Genomic DNA, 20,298 nt, shown 5'->3' with positions numbered 1-20,298 from the left:
ATTTACATTTGTTCATGTAAATGGGGAGTTGTCTTTACACACTAAGGTTAAATATGGAGTTCCACAGGGTTCTGTGCTAGGACCAATTCTGTTTACATTATACATGCTTCCCTTAGGCAGTATCATCAGAAGAAATAGCATACATTTTCACTGCTATGCAGATGACTACCAACTTTATCTATCATGACGCCAGATGACACCCACAAATAATTAGTTAAACGTGGATGACCTCAAATTTTCTGCTTCTAAATTCAGATAAAACTTAGGTTCTTGTACTTGGCACTAAAAATCTCAGAAATGCAGTGACACTGTGTAGGACCGCTTTCTTCTATTTGCGCAATATCTCCAAAATCAGACACATCCTGTCTCAGAGCGATGCTGAAAAACTAGTTCATGCATTTATTACTTCTAGGCTGGACTACTGTAATTCCTTATTATCAGGATGTTCTAAAACTCCCCGAAAATCCTTCAGTTGACCCAAAATGCTGCAGCAAGATTACTGACAGGGACTTGAAAGAGGAAGCACATTTCTCATATTGGCTTCTCTTCATTGTTAAATCCAGAATCAAATTTAAAATCCTCCTCACATACAAGGTCTTGAATAATAATAATTGACTACTTTGAGGAAAAGTATAAAGACACGATTGATTGCTCAAAACTTTTGACTGTAATAATTACAGAACAGTGACAGCCAGAGCAATATATGACTTCCAACATTGGCTGCTGTAGCCAAAATGGCACCTATCTTGTAAAGACGGCTAGGCAAAGTTCAAAGCAGTGGTTAACCTTTTGCTGACACCAGAACAGTTACATTTTGAATACGCTCTATGCTCAATCCAGTCGTTTGCTCGCTCATATTTCTCTTCATTTTTTCTGCCTCTGTTTGATTCCGCCTGCTTCTTACTGTCCCCAGTTTGCCTCTTTAAGTGTGACATGAAGTCCTTAAACAGATGCAAGGATTTAGCGTGACAGCTTTAGCTCTGATGCTGTCCACAAATTCTGGGATAGCACCCAAAGATTTATGACATCCAGCTGGCACCTGGCTCTAAAAATGGTTTATGTATGTAATAGAGTAAAAGAAAATGCAACCGTGAGATCAAAGTAATGGATGTTGTGTCAAAGAAAGGTGATAATTGGAAACGCCTCACCAAAGTGTTTATTTACTAAGCAGATTGACTGCATTTATTTCTGTTTTTCAGGGTAACAACTTCTAACCTCTTGTCTTCTTTTACTTTTCAACAGAACAAAGTAACACAAACATCAATCACTACTAATTAAATTATCATGCCTATTATCAAAGGACACCCGTCATTATCTCTGCTAATCATATCTCAACACGCATTTGATGGATTACCATGAAAATTTATATGGACATCCATCCTTCCCAGACAGTGTGCCTTCATTTTCTTTGGTGGTCCTTCTTCTATTTGATGCAAATAGCTCTATAATTATTAGATAGACTCACTTCTTTTTTTTTTAAAATTATATCTTTATTTGGATTGGACAAGAAAAAACCATCTGCATAGCAGTATATGAATAACATGGGAACAAAGTCCTTCCAAGTCCAGGAGAGCAAATGATAAACAAAGTGATCAGCGGGTGCATATTAACCTCCACTAGCTATTACTAGGAGAGTTGCTCGCATGCTCTCCCGAAGGAGATATATAGAACACATTACATGGAACTATAAACACAAACTGGGGGGGGGGGGGGGGGGGGGGGGGTGCCCATGCTGCAATCATGGTGAACAAATAAGTAAATAAACAAGCAATAGTAATAGAGGTAAATGTAAAAAAAACAAAAAACAACCAAGTAATAGTGAGATCAAGTGAAGTCAGCCCTCGTGGGGGTAATGAATTGGATACAATTGTTCCAACTTTGGTAGAATTTGGCTTTTTGATTTCTTAACAGATATGTAAGTTTTTCCATCCTAAATATCTCTAAAATGATCCCAAACCAGTCATCTAGGGTAGGCTGGGCTGGGCTTAACCATCTTCTAGTAATTGTTTTTTTACTTGCTACCAAGAGTAATTGTATGAGGTGCCGTAAGGGACATTATTACTGAAACGCTCTCACACACACTACTGAAACGCTCTCACACACACTACTGAAATTTTAGCTCTCACACACACAACTGAAACGCTCTCACACACACAACTGAAACGCTCTCACACACACTACTGAAATTTTAGCTCTCACACACACTACTGAAACGCTCTCGCACACACTACTGAAATTTTAGCTCTCACACACACTACTGAAACACTCTCACACACACAACTGAAACGCTCTCACACACACTACTGAAATTTTAGCTCTCACACACACAACTGAAACGCTCTCACACACACTACTGAAACGCTCTCACACACACTACTGAAATTTTAGCTCTCACACACACTACTGAAACGCTCTCACACACACTACTGAAATTTTAGCTCTCACACACACTACTGAAACGCTCTCACACACACAACTGAAACGCTCTCACACACACAACTGAAACGCTCTCACACACACTACTGAAATTTTAGCTCTCACACACACTACTGAAACGCTCTCACACACACTACTGAAATTTTAGCTCTCACACACACAACTGAAACGCTCGCACACACACTACTGAAATTTTAGCTCTCACACACACTACTGAAACGCTCTCACACACACAACTGAAACGCTCTCACACACACTACTGAAATTTTAGCTCTCACACACACAACTGAAACGCTCTCACACACACTACTGAAACGCTCTCACACACACTACTGAAATTTTAGCTCTCACACACACAACTGAAACGCTCTCACACACACTACTGAAATTTTAGCTCTCACACACACAACTGAAACGCTCTCACACACACTACTGAAACGCTCTCACACACACTACTGAAATTTTAGCTCTCACACACACTACTGAAATTTTAGCTCTCACACACACAACTGAAACGCTCTCACACACACTACTGAAACGCTCTCACACACACTACTGAAATTTTAGCTCTCACACACACTACTGAAATTTTAGCTCTCACACACACAACTGAACCGCTCTCACACACACTACTGAAACGCTCTCACACACACTACTGAAATTTTAGCTCTCACACACACTACTGAAACGCTCTCACACACACTACTGAAATTTTAGCTCTCACACACACTACTGAAACGCTCTCACACACACTACTGAAACGCTCTCACACACACAACTGAAACGCTCTCACACACACAACTGAAACGCTCTCACACACACTACTGAAATTTTAGCTCTCACACACACTACTGAAACGCTCTCACACACACTACTGAAATTTTAGCTCTCACACACACAACTGAAACGCTCTCACACACACAACTGAAACGCTCTCACACACACTACTGAAATTTTAGCTCTCACACACACTACTGAAACGCTCTCGCACACACTACTGAAAAACCAAGTCATTTCAGTTGAACAGGAAGGCATTTCAGTTAAACAGGAAGGTGTTTCAGTTGAACAGGAAGGCATTTCAGTTAAACAGGAAGGTGTTTCAGTTGAACAGGAAGGCATTTCAGTTAAACAGGAAGGTGTTTCAGTTGAACAGGAAGGCATTTCAGTTGAACAGGAAGTTAATTCTTGACAAGGAAACTGAAGGAAAAAGTGTTAGATTTCAAACAAACCACTACACAGATGTCTACTCAGCAACCTGTTAGTTAGGGGTGGGTTTTTATAATCGATTTATTGATTAAAATCGATTCTGGCTTGGATAACGTGAAATCGATTCATTAAAATCCTGAATCGATTTTTTAATATAAATTTATTTTACCCGAAATGCCAGAATCTCTGGTGAAACCTCACAAAATTTCAACAACCAGCAAACAGCTAAGACAGTAAATGAGAGCAGGTACACGGCCTCTGCACAAAGACGTAAACACACAGCGCGGACCCGCGGATCAGAATCAGTGAGATGTCGCCTGTCTCACCCGACAGCACGGACACGGTCGGGGCTGAAAGCCGACAGCTCGCTGACTCTGATCTGTCGGCAGGTCCGCGCTTTGTTTTCATGCCGTTTTTGCGCCGATTCTAAAGCTGTTAGTTTTATCTCTCTCCAAACAATATTGACTGAACCAGCAGCAAAAGAAGATCCAAACTGCGCTTCACATAAACATCGTCATGAATTCCCTCACTGTTTTGCTTCCACCACGATGAAATTGCACGTCATGCACAGCCCTCTCTTTCTCTCTCTCTGTACTTCAAGAACAGTTTCCCGTCTAAAAATCTGTTTTCTGTATTATTCGCTTGCTTGTTATGCACAAGTCTACTGTTGTTTACAGCGCAGTCGCCCGCTGGTTTTTTTTTTTTTTCATTTTACATACTTCCGAAAAGAAAACCTAATTTCTGCCGTTCAATACTGAATAAATTTAAACTTTTTAAAATTATGCAAAATGCAAAACGTTAGCCGTGTCTCTAATAAAACCGCTGTAACGTCAGAGGTAACGTTCATATGTTGATTAATGGTTTTCTTTTGTTTTTGATGTAGGCCTACTGCAGAATATTTTTTATAAAATCCCAGGCCAGGAAAACCACCTTCATGTTTTTATGTGTTTTATCTTCAGCTACTTTGACACAAAGGCATCTGCTGTGATGCTCACACCTTTGATAAAGTCTTGCGTGTGTCAGCTTTCTTTTTTTAAATACAAAAATATGTAAATGTACTGATCTGAATTATAATATTTCTGACTGTCAAAATTCCCCATAATCAAATCGAATTGAATCGAATCGTGGAACAAATCGATTCTGGACCTTAGTGAGACAGCTGCATTACTTAACAATATATTAGCCTCAGCATAAGTCAAAATTTAGAATAGCGGGAGACGTGCATTATCCTGGTTATTTTTTTGGCATATGTGCTTTTTGTCTTTTTTAGCAAAGAAAAATATCTTAAAATCATCAATAAAACCAGGGAGAGAAGGCTTAGCGTTCCTCCATTTAGCACAATGGATATGATATTTACTCAAAAGTATGATGATGTTAATAATGTCTGAGACATCCAATGCTAGATGATCCATATAAAAACAATTATGATGTAATTCAAACAGTGGCACATCATTAATATTTAGGGAAATCCAATTTTTTAAGTTGCACCAAATACATTGTGTGATAGGGCATAGGAAAAAAAAAGATGTTCTAGGGTTTCATTTTCATCAGTACAAAAAGAACACTGATCCACCTCAAAGCCAAATCTCTTTTTTTAGAAATTCTGCCACAGTATTAGTTTTGTTTAAAGTGTGTTTCTTTAACTTTAGGTAGAATAGGCTATTTCATAAATTTTTAGTATGCTTTATCCAGTGTATATGAAATAACTAAATTAGAACCATGCCATGTAACCATTCTGTTGTAACTATGAAATATTTTGTCTTTGAAGAAACTACTAACACATTTCTTATTGCATTTTTATCAAACAGCTGACATTGCCCTAGCAATAAATTTGGGACCACTGATGAGAAATTATTGTATATCATAAAAATTTTAATCAAATGAAGCAGAGGCAGTGGGACCAGTTCACAAAATTTGTTATATTCTCTTTGAGAACAGTTTAGACAATATTTTTCTGAAAAGTCTGTGTAACTTAGAATGACACCGTTATCATCCAACAAATCTGTTATGAATATAATATTTTTGTTCAAACCAGTCACTCTTGAAAATTGATTTTTGATTAAGTGTTATTACCCTATTATTCCATAAGGTTGAATTATGGGGAGAAGTTGTGGGTAAATCTCATTTTCCCAAAAATGCAACGTCTGTTTTGGAAAGTTTGATATCTTTATGGGGATTTTATTTGCCGCAAAATCACATTTCAAAATAAAGTCTAATCCTGTATACTATTTTATTAAACAAGAATCATGGGTTGTGGAGCTAAGTAGAGTCTGGCTGTGACAGACAAGATTTTAACCATTTAATTCTAAGGGTGCCAACCATAAATTCCAATTCTGGAGTTTTGATACCACCTTTATTGTATCCCTTCACAAGCTGAGATCTTTCTATGTAATGGGTTTTATTCCTCCACAAAAATTCGAACACATTTCTATTTATGGTTTTCATGGTATTTATCGTTTTTTTATTTTTATATCGTTTACGTGGCGCAAAAAAGGTTGGGGACTGCTGTACTAGCAGGTTGCTGAGTAGAAATCCTTGCAGTGTTTTGAAATATACCACTTTTTCCATCAGTTTCCTTGTCAGGAAACAACTTCCTGTTCAGCAGAAATGCCTCTGGTTTCAGTGGTGTGTGTGAGAGCGTTTCAGTAGTGTGTGTGAGAGCGTTTCAGTAGTGTGTGTGAGAGCATTTCAGTTGTGTGTGTGAGAGCTAAAATTTCAGTAGTGTGTGTGAGAGCGTTTCAGTAGTGTGTGTGAGAGCGTTTCAGTTGTGTGTGTGAGAGCGTTTCAGTAGTGTGTGTGAGAGCTAAAATTTCAGTAGTGTGTGTGAGAGCTAAAATTTCAGTAGTGTGTGTGAGAGCGTTTCAGTAGTGTGTGTGAGAGCGTTTCAGTAGTGTGTGTGAGAGCGTTTCAGTAGTGTGTGTGAGAGCTAAAATTTCAGTAGTGTGTGTGAGAGCGTTTCAGTTGTGTGTGTGAGAGCGTTTCAGTAATAATGTCCCTTACGGCACCTCATATAATTGCGCCAACTTAATCTCACTCCTACGTTCCAGAAAGGGGACCAAACCCATTTATAAAACCTTAAAATCTAAAGGTATTTGAACGTTAAAGACTGCACTTAAAGAGACCTGAACACCTATCCAAAAGTTTTTTAACTCGGGACAGTCCCAAAAGACATGAAAATGGTTAGCAACAGTCGAGCCGCATTGTCTCCAGCATTGCATATAAGCCCCTTTGTATCTCTCCTGATATGGAGTCTTGAAGTACCTAATAATATTCTTCCAGCCATGTTCCTTCCAGCTCATAGAACTGGACGTGGACCACTGGCAGTACCAAACATTTTCCCACTCCCCTACAGAAATAGCAATCCCTGATTCCCTTTCCCATTTATCCTTAGTGTATAAAGTATTATCCTTGCTGGCACTAGAGAGAGCTTTGTATAGTTTAGAAATAGATTTAGTAGGGGTCATGGTTGTGGCATTTTTCAGGATGAGGAAAAAATGCGACTAAGCATCATTGAAGTCGGACAGTTTGCATTCATGATCAATATATGATCTCAGCTGTAAGTATCTATGAAAGTCGTATTTTGTCAGGTTGTGATTGTCCTGTAAGGCCTCAAATCTGAGCACAATATTTCTATGAGTAAGAGAGAGGAATGTCATAAGGCCATAGGATATCCATGCTTTAAAGTTAGAGTTGTGTCTGTTTGGAATAAAATCTGAGTCGAAAGCAACCCACCTGTCTTTACACACAATATCACCCACCCAGGATGGATGAATGCTGAATGATATACATCGACTTTGAATGCACAGTATGGGCATCTGTTAAAAGCACAAACATACTGTAGAGCTTGCAATAAAGAAGAAATGTTGTTTATCTATATACCATTAGCGCATTGTATTGATGCTCCCATCCTTAAAAGTGGAACTGCAAACGGCTTTAGAAATATAGCTTTAGAAATGATGCCAGAAGATGGTTCGATCTCTCTGGTGCTATTGTGGAGAGATAAAGAGAGATGAGCCCTAATGCAAAGGATTACGCAGCATTAGAGACATCTCCATACAACTGATTCATATTCTGCACAGAGTGTGATCAGCTTCAGTGTAAACACACCTAGACAGGTCTCAGCTAAGGACTTACTGTTCGCTGTTTAATCAGTAGATATACACGTGTGAACATTTAAACCCACCAGGCTTCTGTCTGATGTGATTCTTTTTTCCATCAGTTCTGATACACACACGAGTTTAACACGATCCTAGCGGTTGGAAACACCAGCTGCTGGTTTTTACTGCTTCCTAGAAACAATGCTTACTCCACATTTAGCTGTGTCTGGGCTTTCTGGCTCTAAAGTTTTCCTCTTTATACAGCTGCCAGTGCAAGCACCTTGTAACCACACAGTCTCACGAGGCATAGCTGAACCATGACCTCGACGAGGACAACTACCATATAGAGAGCAAGATAAAGTGGGACAGAATGACAGAAAAGCTGATCAGCTGTCAAGTTACAAGATGAATTAAGAAGAGGGAGATATTAAATGCAAGAACTTCACTACACAGAAAGTTTCAAGGGCACTTTAAGGAAGTATTGTTAAAGTATGAAAGGGGAGGCTCTTTGGGAATTAAATAGAAATGTGCTGAAAATGAAATGGCAACAAAAGAATAAGAGCATCTCTTGAGATGTGTTTTTGAAGAGGGTAAAAAGCTTTTACTATTACTCTAAAAAAAGAAAAGAAAAGAAGTGAGCTGGCTTAATATTAAACGGCTTATAGCTTAAAACATAGTTCGTGAATGAGAAAAATAACGTGCAGGTAACAGATAGCATATTAGTCTTATTCAGACCCAGCTTTCAGTCTGGGTCTGAATTCAGTTACATCTGTCACTGTATCAGCGTCTATTCAACATCAAAGTGGTTTTTAGGGAAATGCTCTTCACCCAAGAGCCTCAATGAGTCCCCCTTACTCTGCTGACTATTAATATCAAAGCATGAGTGAAAATGAGTGATGAGTGTTAACTAAACAAAAATCACTACAAATGCTTAAGAATCAAATCAATGCTTTTAAAAAGCTCCGAACCGAATACCATTAGGCACAAAAATCCCACACCAAGCCTAGTGGTGAAGAAAGAAGCATCCTACACATCATCAAGTCAGTGCATCTAAGACTGAAGAAAAAGATAACTCCCCCGGAGAGAACCCCTGGAGGACAGGGATGTATCGCTGCAGTGTGTGCTGACACACTGGAAGCTGATTCACACTGTGTTTGATCATTTCTTCGGCACCAATACAGTATGATGCAAACAAGGAGGAGAGAAATCCAGGTCATGCTTAAAGCCCTTCAGAGATTTCTTATTTTGTACACACTCCTCTCCCTTCACTAAAACTCTCACTTTTTTATTCCCTTTTTGTGCTGTATTGCATTATTGCTGAGCGTGTTCTTCTACACACTGCCTGCATCTCTTTTTGCAGAATAAAAAAAAGGATCACTGCTAGTCACACTAACACTTACTGTACGTCTTTTTATCCCATTCTCTGTTCCCGTTGCCCTGTTAACCTCTTGCCTTTTCGTTTTCTTTTTCCTTTCCCTCACCTCTACAGCCTCTACTTTTCAGCCTTTCCGCCGTTCTCCAGCTTCTTCTCCTCGCTTGCCCTCGCCTCTCTTCCTGGCACTCATAAAACGCCTCTGCACCTTAATGTGTGCTCACCTGAAAACAATCCAGTCTCTCTTCCTTACGCCTCTCATAAATAAACAACTGTAGCCCTTTGACACTGACATCATAAAGCCAGAATAGCTCCAAATGAGTTGAAAACGTATAGTTTATTCCAATAATTTGCTTTGCTTGAGAGTTGGTGAAGCATGTTCTCCCCCATGCAATCTCTCCTCATTACTTTTTGATGAATAACTGATGAGATGTGCTGCTGTCGTGGCGGTGGCTCAACATTGGTATGCAGACAAAGACGAAACAGAGACAGTTTTTTTTTCTCATGCCATGCACTGTTGACGAACAGTTTGTCTGTACTTAATGAATCACCCAGCAATCATTTAATTTTGATTGGATGAGCGGCTGCATGAGTTGCTGTTCATGGACCTCAGAGTGACTCTGAGAAAATGGAGTCATGCCCGGCTGGTAAGAAATGAACTACGCAGAGAGTGATGGCGGCACTAAAATGCATTTGTCCTCTGCAGCCATTAATGTCAAATCTCACAGAAAATGATGGTGTTTATTAAGAGTGAGTGTGCACAGACTGAAAGCATGAACCTGTGTGTATGTGTGCGAATGTGTTAGTAATGCTCAGCTGAGAAAACACTCTGTGGCCAAGCATTAGAACTCTCTGACTGGCTTTGAACAGTACCTCCATTAAATCATAGCAAAGGCCCAAATGGAAGAGGTCAACAGTGACAAGACTGACTCAGGTATAATTTTGTGCACACAGGTTCCGGTTCACACCAGGACACCGGAGCGCAAACACTCTTCGAAGGTTGCCGTTTAATCGTACCGGGGGGAGCTGTGACACATTACCACCTTGTGACAAGTCAGATAAAGCTTCCACTTTGGAGTTATATGCCATTTGACAGATAATCTCATCTGATTTGCTGGCAAGCATAAATTTCTTGTGTGGGTGGTGCCAGTAAGAATTAAACCGTTGAGTAATGCAACAGTAATTCATCCATCCTAAAAATCTAATTCATCGCAGTGAGATTAATTGGAAGCCAAGAGTTCAAGGAAGAACCTAAGCAGTATTGGAAGCCAAAGCTGAGACATTAAAGAGGCACACAATCAGAATTTATGATACAGTTAAAGCTTTACATTAAAGTGGTTGCACCTTTTAGTTTTGGCTTTGCTCAAGTGGTCATCTCAATCAGCGTTTGAAGTTGTGTGAATGACATAACTAACCCTTTTAAAGGTCTGAAAGTGGATGGTTGCTGATAGCTACTCTTTTGTTCTCGAGTGTTCTTCAGTCCCTCTGAAACTGAAACTGGTATCTATTATTTCCATTTTCAAAGTGCTGTGCCTAATCACTTATCATATTGATGGCCAAATGACATAACAAGATCACTGTGACACATTTGTTATTAATTTGCTGCTGTATACTTTCCTCCAACTCTTTAAAAACGATGCAGACCTTTTTATGACAACACTGTAAGAGCCTGGCATTCACTTACAGTGTTGGGATTAATCAATATTTGATCAGTAGCTGGTGAAGGAATTGAAAGAATTGAATTCGTATTTTAATGCTGGCAAAGTCACGGTTATGATCCAGCAGGAGGCAGAAATATAATGAAATAAAAAGAGGCTTAGACTAAAATATAAATAGCTTCAGTGGTGCGCGGTGTGGCGCTGACTTGGAAATGCTTATTTCCACCCAGCAGAACTCCCCTCATTAAGAATCTTTAGCAGCTCCGAGGCTGTTATCTTGTTGCTGACACTAACCTCTGACTGTGCTATGATACCTGGCGACAAACAAAACTACTTTCCATATGGAAGTCATATTTTCCTGAGTTACAATTAAGGGAGACCATTTGAATTTTATTCAAAAATTAAAAGACATAAAGATATGTTACATACCTCAACCTGTTGACAGATTTGAATGAGCTTGGCCATTTGGTTCTCCAGCTCACTGTTCCTCTTCACCAAGTTGGTTAGGTTGTTCTCCAGAGTTTGCTGTTTGGAGGGAGCAGGAGGATTGGCATGATTAGTATTTACAAGTAGAAGTATTACCTTCAATGTGTGCAGTTTTGCTTATAAATAAATAAATACTCTTATTGTAAGGTTATTGTTTAGCTAAACCATTAAGCTTAAGACACTACAGAGGAACAGAGTGATTAGAAAATTTCTTAACATCTGTTTACGAGAGTGGGTAGCTCCTTATGTTCGATTTAGTAGTTTTATGCTGGATACTTCCTGATTTAAAAAAACAAAAACAAAAGCCAAACATAAAATAAATTTAAAAAAACATCAAAAGTTTTGAACTACATGAATCTGCAAGGGGAGTCATATCTGTAGATAATTATTTTGGTAACATCTCTGGTGAAGTCTGTGACATCAGTGCTGGTTCATGAGTTCATATTTATGTCTTCTGAAGTCGCAATGAAACCCATAGGTCTGCACATACACATACAAAATATACATTCTGTGACATCACAAGAAATTTCTACAACACTATTTGACTCCTTTTTTTTATTTTTATCTCCACATCCCCCAAGACTTTCTTTATAACATAAGACATTCATGCAAAAATATTTCTTCAATAAACTGTAAACGACTTTAAAAAATTAATCCAGATATCTATTAAGGCCCGTGAAGTACAATAAAAAAAAATAGTTGCAGAAGGGAGAGTGTCCATCACAGTAGCCATGCACTGAAGTCTGAACCATGTTGAACAATGTTACATGCGGTGCGAAATAAGAAATAATCAAAAAGGTCATCAGTTTTGAAAAGGTTAAAAATAATCTGCAGATTTTACACACGATAATTAAAATGACTTTAATAGCTGAATTGCTGCAAATGTTACAGTAAATATTCGGTTTCTAATTGAATATCGTTGAATAAGAAGCAGCCAAAGTAGGTTCTGTGTTTGTAGGTTAACTCTTTCATACGTCTTCCTGTATTTTTGCTTTTATGCAGCCACAAGTGCTTACAGCAGTTTTATTTACTACAAAACTCTTTGATCTCACGATTTAACTTCATCTCACTTTAAAGCAAGAAAATAACTATGTGATCCCTGAAAAAAATGAAACCAATCAACCTCAAATGGCAACTTTTAATGATCAAACTCTCAGTTACTATCCCTTAACTGTGACTGCTTTTCAGATGTAAAACAAAAGACACGCACGCACAAACATGTTCACTCAAACACATATGCAGGATAAAAGACCAAAATGGAAACAAGCAAATGGGAAGTCAGGAATAGAACTCCCATTCAAAGGAAACAGATCAGCGATGGTGGTGACGAGCATCAAAACAACATTAGCAGCTGCGATGAGAACAACAGAACAAAGCAGAAGACAAGCGGCGAGTGTTTGAAGTATCTCTACTCATGCAAGTGAAGGGGAGGTGGCCTGTACAAGCACCTAGCCGCGTCTGAATGTCTTACTGTCTGTCTGCTCCTCCGTGCGTCTGTCTTACTGTCAGGCAACTGTGCTCTCCAATATCTCTCCTACCTGCCACTCAGCCTGATGTACGCCTACCTGTTGTCTGTTTGACTTTGCACCCACTTAATTATTCACCTGCCTGCTTATCTCACTTCTTGCCTCCCTTCCTTATCCATCCAGCTATCTACTTATGTGCCTTTCTGTCCCTCTGCGTCCCAGGAATAGTCGAGGATGGGAGAGGGAGGGGTGGAAGGGTGGGGGGGGGTTGTTAAAAGGCAGCCAGGGAACTCACCGCAGCGCTTGTCTTTGAAGCCTCCATTACTGCATCTGACACTCTGCCCGGGCTCACCTGATAAGCCTATGAACACACACATACACCTACATAAGTGCACACATAGACACACACACAGATAAGCCTGATCACACGTCTGCCAGCTAAACGCACAGCAACCGATGAGGAGGACTCCTTTCTCATGAAGCTGCCATAAACACTTTGGAGGTTTTGTTGAATGCAGATGAGACAGTGCAGCGTACAGTGTGCACAGCAGTGGTGTTGGAGTTGCATCACTGGAACGAGAATTTGGTTGTTGTGCCGCAGCGCCTCTGTGTGTGTGTTTGTTTATTGGGGAGTTTGAAGTGGAACATCAGTGAGTGGGGACAGATGGGTCATTAATTAGCAAGCTGGAGACAAGATGATTAATACATTAGAATACAGCTGCCCCCCCCCCCCCATGCGACAGCAGTCGAAAGAAACTCCTTTGTTCTCTACATACGTACGTGTGTTTTCTGTATTTTACATGTGTTAGGCCTGCATATGGTCAGAGACATATGTATGTCTCCATGTATACAGATGATGTTAGTTTATACTTTGTAGGGTGAATATGAGACACTAAACACTAAGCATTATACTGTGGTCAGTATGGCGATGTGGCTCTGCCTTACTTGTAGCCCACGCCTTATAGGGAGGCAAGTTGACAGAGAGAGAGAGAGAGAGAGAGAGAGTGATAGAGGGAGGCAGAGTAACCATCAACAACACACATTTAACAAATTATTAAAACACTCAAGGGACATCAAAGATAACCAAACCCGCTTGAGCTGGAGCAGAGAAAAACGTAACACAAAACATGTAGAAATAGAAGCATAAAAGGGTGGAATGGGTCAGAACATGCATATGTGTTAGAGTTAAACAGCAGCCCAATCAATGATGACATTTTATGTTTATATTGTCTTTATCATTTAAGTTATTTAATATCATGTCAGTTTGCATCTTTCTGTCTGAAATGTACATCATCAGAGTCATGAAATAAACAGGTCTCACTTCCAACTCAGCACATATGACTGCAACATATATTTTTTTAAGAAGCAACATTTAAAAAAAAATAAAATCTAAACCATATTTTCTTAAAGTTAAGCAGGTACTTCTTTTCAATAAACCTAATCAGTGAGGAAAATGAAAGTAACATGAGAGTGAAAATAAAGAAAATAGCTTGAAAAACAAAAACCTCAATCAGAAGACAAGCCACGGTCTCCTGTCCCCAAATGTGAACAGCTGGGGCCAAAAAAATTACTCTGCCTATTTCTGCTGCACCAGCAATATCTGGACAGATTGCTTCGGTTACTATGGAAAAGCCACACTGATATGCCAGGGACTGGGTGTAAATATTAAATAGCAAGCCATAACTTGTGTTATTACCAGCCTGAGAAAGATCTATAGACAGCAGTAGCCACTTTGATTATTTTGCTATATTGAAATCTATTAAGCGTAAAACCTATTGCATATATTTACATATATAAAAAAAGGGGGCCATTGCAGAGACAGAGAGGTAGAGAAAATAGAGCGGAGGGTTATTAGAGTGGAACAAGAAGAAATCAAAGCCAATGCGAGAGAGATGAGTTACTGCTTTTTAGTTGCTTGAAGCATGTGATGGGCCTGCAGGGTAGATGGTGTTATTTGCATGAGGTAATATCATTCATTCACAGACTCAGCTTTAGACATAGCATGTCACGGCAGTGAATAGAGAGAGTGTAACAGAGATAGGAGGGGCTGACAGGAGGAAAATAAGGACGAGTCTCATGCTGAGAGGGGGAGCTTGGTAGGCTAGCGACCAGGCTTCTAATTCGGTCATCATTCAGTCTGTTCTGTTTTTCTGTTTTCCATTAGTATGACTTTCATTAGTATTCAGTAGCTTTCTTTTCATTTTACATCACAATAAGTATCCTCTCCCGCTAATCTGACTTCCTGTCTCATCCGTTGCTTTGTTTCTTACTTCTTCAGTATTTATTCTGTCCGTCCCGGCCCCGCTGCAACAGCAGCTGCTGCTGACAGCCCATCATCTCAGGTTAGATCAACACCCCCTCATATGACATCACTATGTTGAGGGGCTCCCGGGTCTCATTCCTGTACAGATGATCCATTTCTCTTGGGAGGGCTCTCTATTTGTACTAGAGTAGCTAGACAGCTGCGGGAGAGGGGCCATGGATATAGAATGATGCCTTTTTCTTACAAGACAGTTGAGTATGATGAAGGGTTTACTGAACTCGCTCACTCAACTTTGACTGCTCTTAAAGCTAAAACTAGTCATCATCATTCATTGTCACATTACCACTAAGCACTGAAGTTGCACAGAAACACAGTCCATGGTACAAGATGACAATCCAAACACTGTGTGTTGTCTGTCAATCACAGCAGAACCACGACACATCTGTAAATAGCAATTTCTGAAATTGTAAGACTTAATCTAAAGACAGCGCAAAGCTTTACTATACTAACAGTTACTGTGGTCTTTAAGTTATTACAGCATAATGCAATCATAAGAAGAACCTGAGACAATAAAAGAAGAGACCAAGCGTTATAAAATTGGACATACCAGGCACATGTTCTAGAGATGTGTTTGCTTTTTTAAGAGACAATTTTATGCTGAACTGCATCTTTTGCCTAATAACATGACACTGACCAGTAGCAGAATCTCTGGGTCGTTACAACGTAACAACAGAACAACAGCGCAACTCCCACCACAACAAAAATGAAACAGAATGCCCCGAGGCCAAGTATCTAACTTCAAAGTCTTTTCTTTTAATTAAATCAAGATCGTCCCACAAGTACAAGAGAAATGGGACACTAAGAGAGAGAAATGAAAGCAACAGAAAGAGGGAGAGATTCAACTTGAAAGAATTGAACAAGCTCACTTTACAGCTGTTGTTAACAAGAGGCTTTTCAGAATCTGGACGTGTCAGTAACACAAGCCTTCTGGGAAACGGGGTTTTTGTCTGAGGATAATATTTTATAGGGCAAAACCCTTGAGACTGATGAATTGTATGGTATGAAAAATAGGGAGTCGCGCTCGTCTCCCTGCAGTCTGGGGTCCAGTTAATGAGACCATCAGGGATGCTTAAAATCAGTTCAAATGTTAACTGTTTTTGTTTGTGTCCAACTTCCAAAAAACAGCATTTTAAAAATTTTTTTTTTTACCTTTTACATTTAAGAGCTGTGTAATTCACTATAAGGCTCTTATTCCACTAGAAAATTTGAAATAAAGAAATAATTATGCAGAAAAAAAAGAATGCCGAACAGTAAATGCAGTAGCTTTCACAGTGTTGCTCCGTAGTTCTGAATAGGATGCCACAGATTTCTGAACTCCAAATGAACTCATGTGACCTTCAAGCTACAAGAGACTGACTGAACATTTAAGAGATCTCTGAACAGTTGGGGGTACAGCGATAAATGGGAGCAGACAGCTAGGAGATGCTCACTTTCATTTATAAGTCTTGTGGGGGAATTCAAATAAAGTTGCTCAGAAAAAGAAAGGAACCTTGGGAAGTGTTTGGAAGGACGACTCTAATGCCACACTCAACTTGTTATGAATCCCAATTGTTTTCCCCCCTCTCTGAGGTTTATCATAAGAGAAATGGACAAAAATTCAATAGTAATTTAAATTTTAAGCTGCACGCAGGGATTAGGATCAAGAAATTTCTTGTTAGGTTTGAAAATGAATAATGGATTGTTATTGCAACTGAGAAACACTGAGGAGGCTAGACACAAGCTGGCATTTGATCTTGTTTATAAGACTCTTTGATAAGCCATGAGCTTGTCTGTGCTTTTAGCTTTCAAATTATTTGTTTGGGTCAGGACCAAAATGACCCAGGAATACCAAAAACAAGCAGAATGCACATGAAGAAAAGGAATGAAATAGATGTGACGCAAAGTGTGCTATATCCTTGTCCGTTCCCAAATCTCCTGTTCCCTTTGGTAGACAATTTCATATCAGATTACAAGTTGATGACAGTGTGATATTTAAATGCAAAGCGAGAGGAATTTAATGCTGTGGATTAGGGGTGCCTGGATAAAGTGGGGTTAGTACAAATCAGTGATATGGTTGAAAAGGATTAAAGGATCTTTCAGTTTCATTTCAATCAGACTACAATGGATTCTTGGTGAAGCGGTTCTATTCAGTTTCATGGATTAATGCAGATGAAGAAAAATAACACATACGGCTAGAGTTGTCGTTTAATTTTGTTTAATATGATGCATACTTGTTGCATGCACTTCTAAATGTAAATGACATTTTTCACTATGGGTATTTTTTTAAAGAAGAAGAAGAATGATCACAGTTTGATTCCACCTGTCAGGTGGGGCTCTTCTGTGTGGAGTTTGCGTGTATGGTTCTGTCTGGGTACTCCACCCACAGTCCAAATTGATGATTTTAAATTCTAAAAATGCCATAGATGTGAATGATTATCCAACTTTTTTTGATAGACTGGTGACCTGTCCAGGTTGTACCCTGCCTCTTGCCCTGTGACAGGAGCAGGCTTCAATCCCAAAATCGGATAAGTGGTTAAGAAAATTAATGAATGGCAATAAATCCCATATGTTCTGTAAAAACTGAATGTATCATACAGCGTCTTTGCTGTAAATACTACAAGAATATCTGTAACTTTATAAAGTTATACAAGTTGCTATCAAAATATAACACGCCTAAGCCCATAAAAAATGAAATCTTACCTGATTTAAATTTGGATGCCATCCCCTTCAAGGTTAATTCCCTGTGAAACGCTGCACAACTTCATGGAGATCTAAATGTAGATCGCTCCACGGCAAACCCACTCTGACAGTAATGCAAAGCTTCACAAGGAGCTAGTCCTTGAGGAAAATAGCAGCCAAACACCAGGTATGTTATTTTCTATTTCCACGGGAGAGCTCCAACTCGTCAGCAAGACCTACCGCTAAAATGAAATGAACATATTGGACCTATATGTGTTATTGCCAAATATAACACATGTAGGTCTAAAGGATCAACAAAGCTGTTTCAACTCTTATTCGAGCTTCGTTTGTGCCTCATCTGTTCTCTATTCTAAATTATTCTCCAACTACTTCTATTTCACAGACACCGGGGCCGGCAGTGTGCTATAAATCAGCAGGCAGAAGTAGATCTGTAAAATTGTTTCATCAGCCCATGCTGTATACTGTGCTGCTAATAGCAAAGCCTTGTTATCCACAGTAGATGATATCATTAGGTCGGTGATACTGACTGTGGGCTAGATAAGAAATATTCCTGTCCTCAAGACAAGCTGTGGCCGACCACTGTGACTCCTGACTAAAGACATTATCGTCACCAGCTTGGCTGCTTTGTGTAGATAGAAGATGTAACAGAGCTATGGTAGAGCAAAAAAATAAAGAAAAAGGACAAAAACATTTATATCTAAGACATTTCATAATTTACGTACGATACAAATATTAAAATGTTCTGAAAACAGAGAAACAGCTCAGAACGAACATTCTAGTTATGACCAGAACAGCAAAGCCAAGGCGGCATGCCTGGTAATCTGTAAGAGACATCTGACGAGCATGTCTGGGTCTGTTTTGTTGCCTTGTACGCTTTACCCACAGATAACTGTCCAAACAATGACATTGTGGAATTAAATCAAGATATTTCCAGTAGAGATACAAAGTGGCTGGTTTGAGCCAAACAGATAATACTCTGTATCCAAATTCAAATGCCACGCCTCGGTACTTCTGATATTTGGACTTGTATAACTGAAGAATACGGAATAATAATAACACAGGATACGCCTGTAGCTGATCTTATTCCATTCACTGTGGTGAGCCAAGCTTAACAAGTCACAGTGCTTTCTCTATTGAACGCAAATATATTAAATTGATATCGATCAAAAAAGGGAACATTTCAAAAATGTTGAAGGATTCTTTCAGAAGCAAAAAGGGTTTACATCAATATGCTTCACATCTTAAACTCTAGGCTTTGACTGACAGCAAAATGAAGTCATCAGCAGGAAAGCTGCCCTATGACCACATAATCCAGGTTCAATATCTCCAACCGATGAATAAGTTCAAAGGAAATGTCCTTCAGCAACGCAGCAAAAAATACCTGCTGCCCCCACAGATAATGTCTTGTAGCTGACGTTTACCTCTGGCCTCTTGATTTAACCGTTCTTTCTTTCTTTCTAAAATAAAGTTTACTCGACATGGCATTGTATACATAAGGCTGAAATCTTTTAGGCATATACCAACCAAATTAGCTTTCCAATACACAACAAATCATTGCTCTTTTAAAACAACATGATTCTGATATTTTGACAGCTTTTCTTATTACATTTTTAAGGTGCATATGAGCTATTGAGTGGCTAGAGACTACTTAAAAACTTTGTACATATACTCTAATCAATAAATACATGAGTCACTCACTGTAACCTTTTAGAAATACAGCTTCGTGGCTGCGTGCCACATGTAAGAAACATACCAGCTTGCTAGGATCTGAATGTTACTTGGCACTTTTCTTCCACCTCACCCCACCTTCCACCACATAAGCCTTACAGTATGATAGACTTCGCTGTCTTCCTTTCTCCCTCAAGGATTCCCACTGCAAATGGATTATATATTCACTTATTAATATGGCAGAAATGCCTGGTTAGCTCCCACGTGAAAAAACAGACGAGGAACAGAAAGAGACGTGACTGAGGGGAAAAAAGAGTGCCTAACAGCAAGAGAGAGTCACACAGACAGACAAGCACCATACAGCCACATTTCATTGGCTGTAATACAATTATGTAGCTGCTGGCTCGTTGGTGTATTCATATGACACGGTTATTCGTTTTGTCTTATTTTCTCAAATGCAATAACAGAAAGAACAGTTTGCTGAGTCTGAGTCACTCTGAGTGATGGCAACCCAGCGGCCGTTGTTTGGCTCTGTGTTTTTAAAACCCTGAGTCATTGCTACAATGAAAAATGCCACCATGTTTTCAGCACAGTGCTGGCATCCACCAAATGTGTCTCCCAAAGACTGCATACGTGAAAAAGAGAAAAAAAGGGTCTCTTTTATCAGTGCAAGGTTTGTAGATTGCTTCTTTACTCTTGCATGTTGTTGTCTGTGTAGGTTCTCAGTCATCCAGGTCATGACAGTCTAAAGAACTTGGAAAGAAAGCGACTGGACTTCTTTAAGTTTTTTGACGGTGTTTCGCCTCTCATCCGAGGAGCTTCTTCATTTTTGCTCATTTTTGGAGAAACACATCTACTGTTTTTCCCCAATAAACATTTTATGTAAGAGTCAAAGCAAGAACAGCTG

The 20,298-nt window shown here is 39.3% G+C and overlaps 1 protein-coding gene across 5 annotated transcripts in view; it reads right to left on the bottom strand.

Moving 5' to 3' along the window:
- The window catches only part of mid2 (midline 2), a 174,696-nt gene that overhangs the window by 50,087 nt on the left and 104,311 nt on the right, over positions 1–20,298 (bottom strand). For 4 of the 5 annotated variants that reach the window (XM_076874586.1, XM_004545520.4, XM_076874577.1 and 1 more), the window contains 2 exons: positions 13,017–13,082; positions 11,199–11,294 (listed from right to left, as the gene is read on the bottom strand). In XM_076874586.1, the coding sequence (XP_076730701.1) occupies positions 11,199–11,294; positions 13,017–13,082 (162 nt within the window). The remainder of the gene's footprint in view (positions 1–11,198; positions 11,295–13,016; positions 13,083–20,298) is intronic. The other variant, XM_012917696.5, reaches the window with a different exon arrangement.

The sequence above is a fragment of the Maylandia zebra genome, linkage group LG2 (genome assembly GCF_041146795.1).
Source record: "Maylandia zebra isolate NMK-2024a linkage group LG2, Mzebra_GT3a, whole genome shotgun sequence".
Taxonomy (NCBI): Eukaryota; Metazoa; Chordata; class Actinopteri; order Cichliformes; family Cichlidae; genus Maylandia; species Maylandia zebra.
This window is presented reverse-complemented; position numbering and strand designations above follow the sequence as displayed.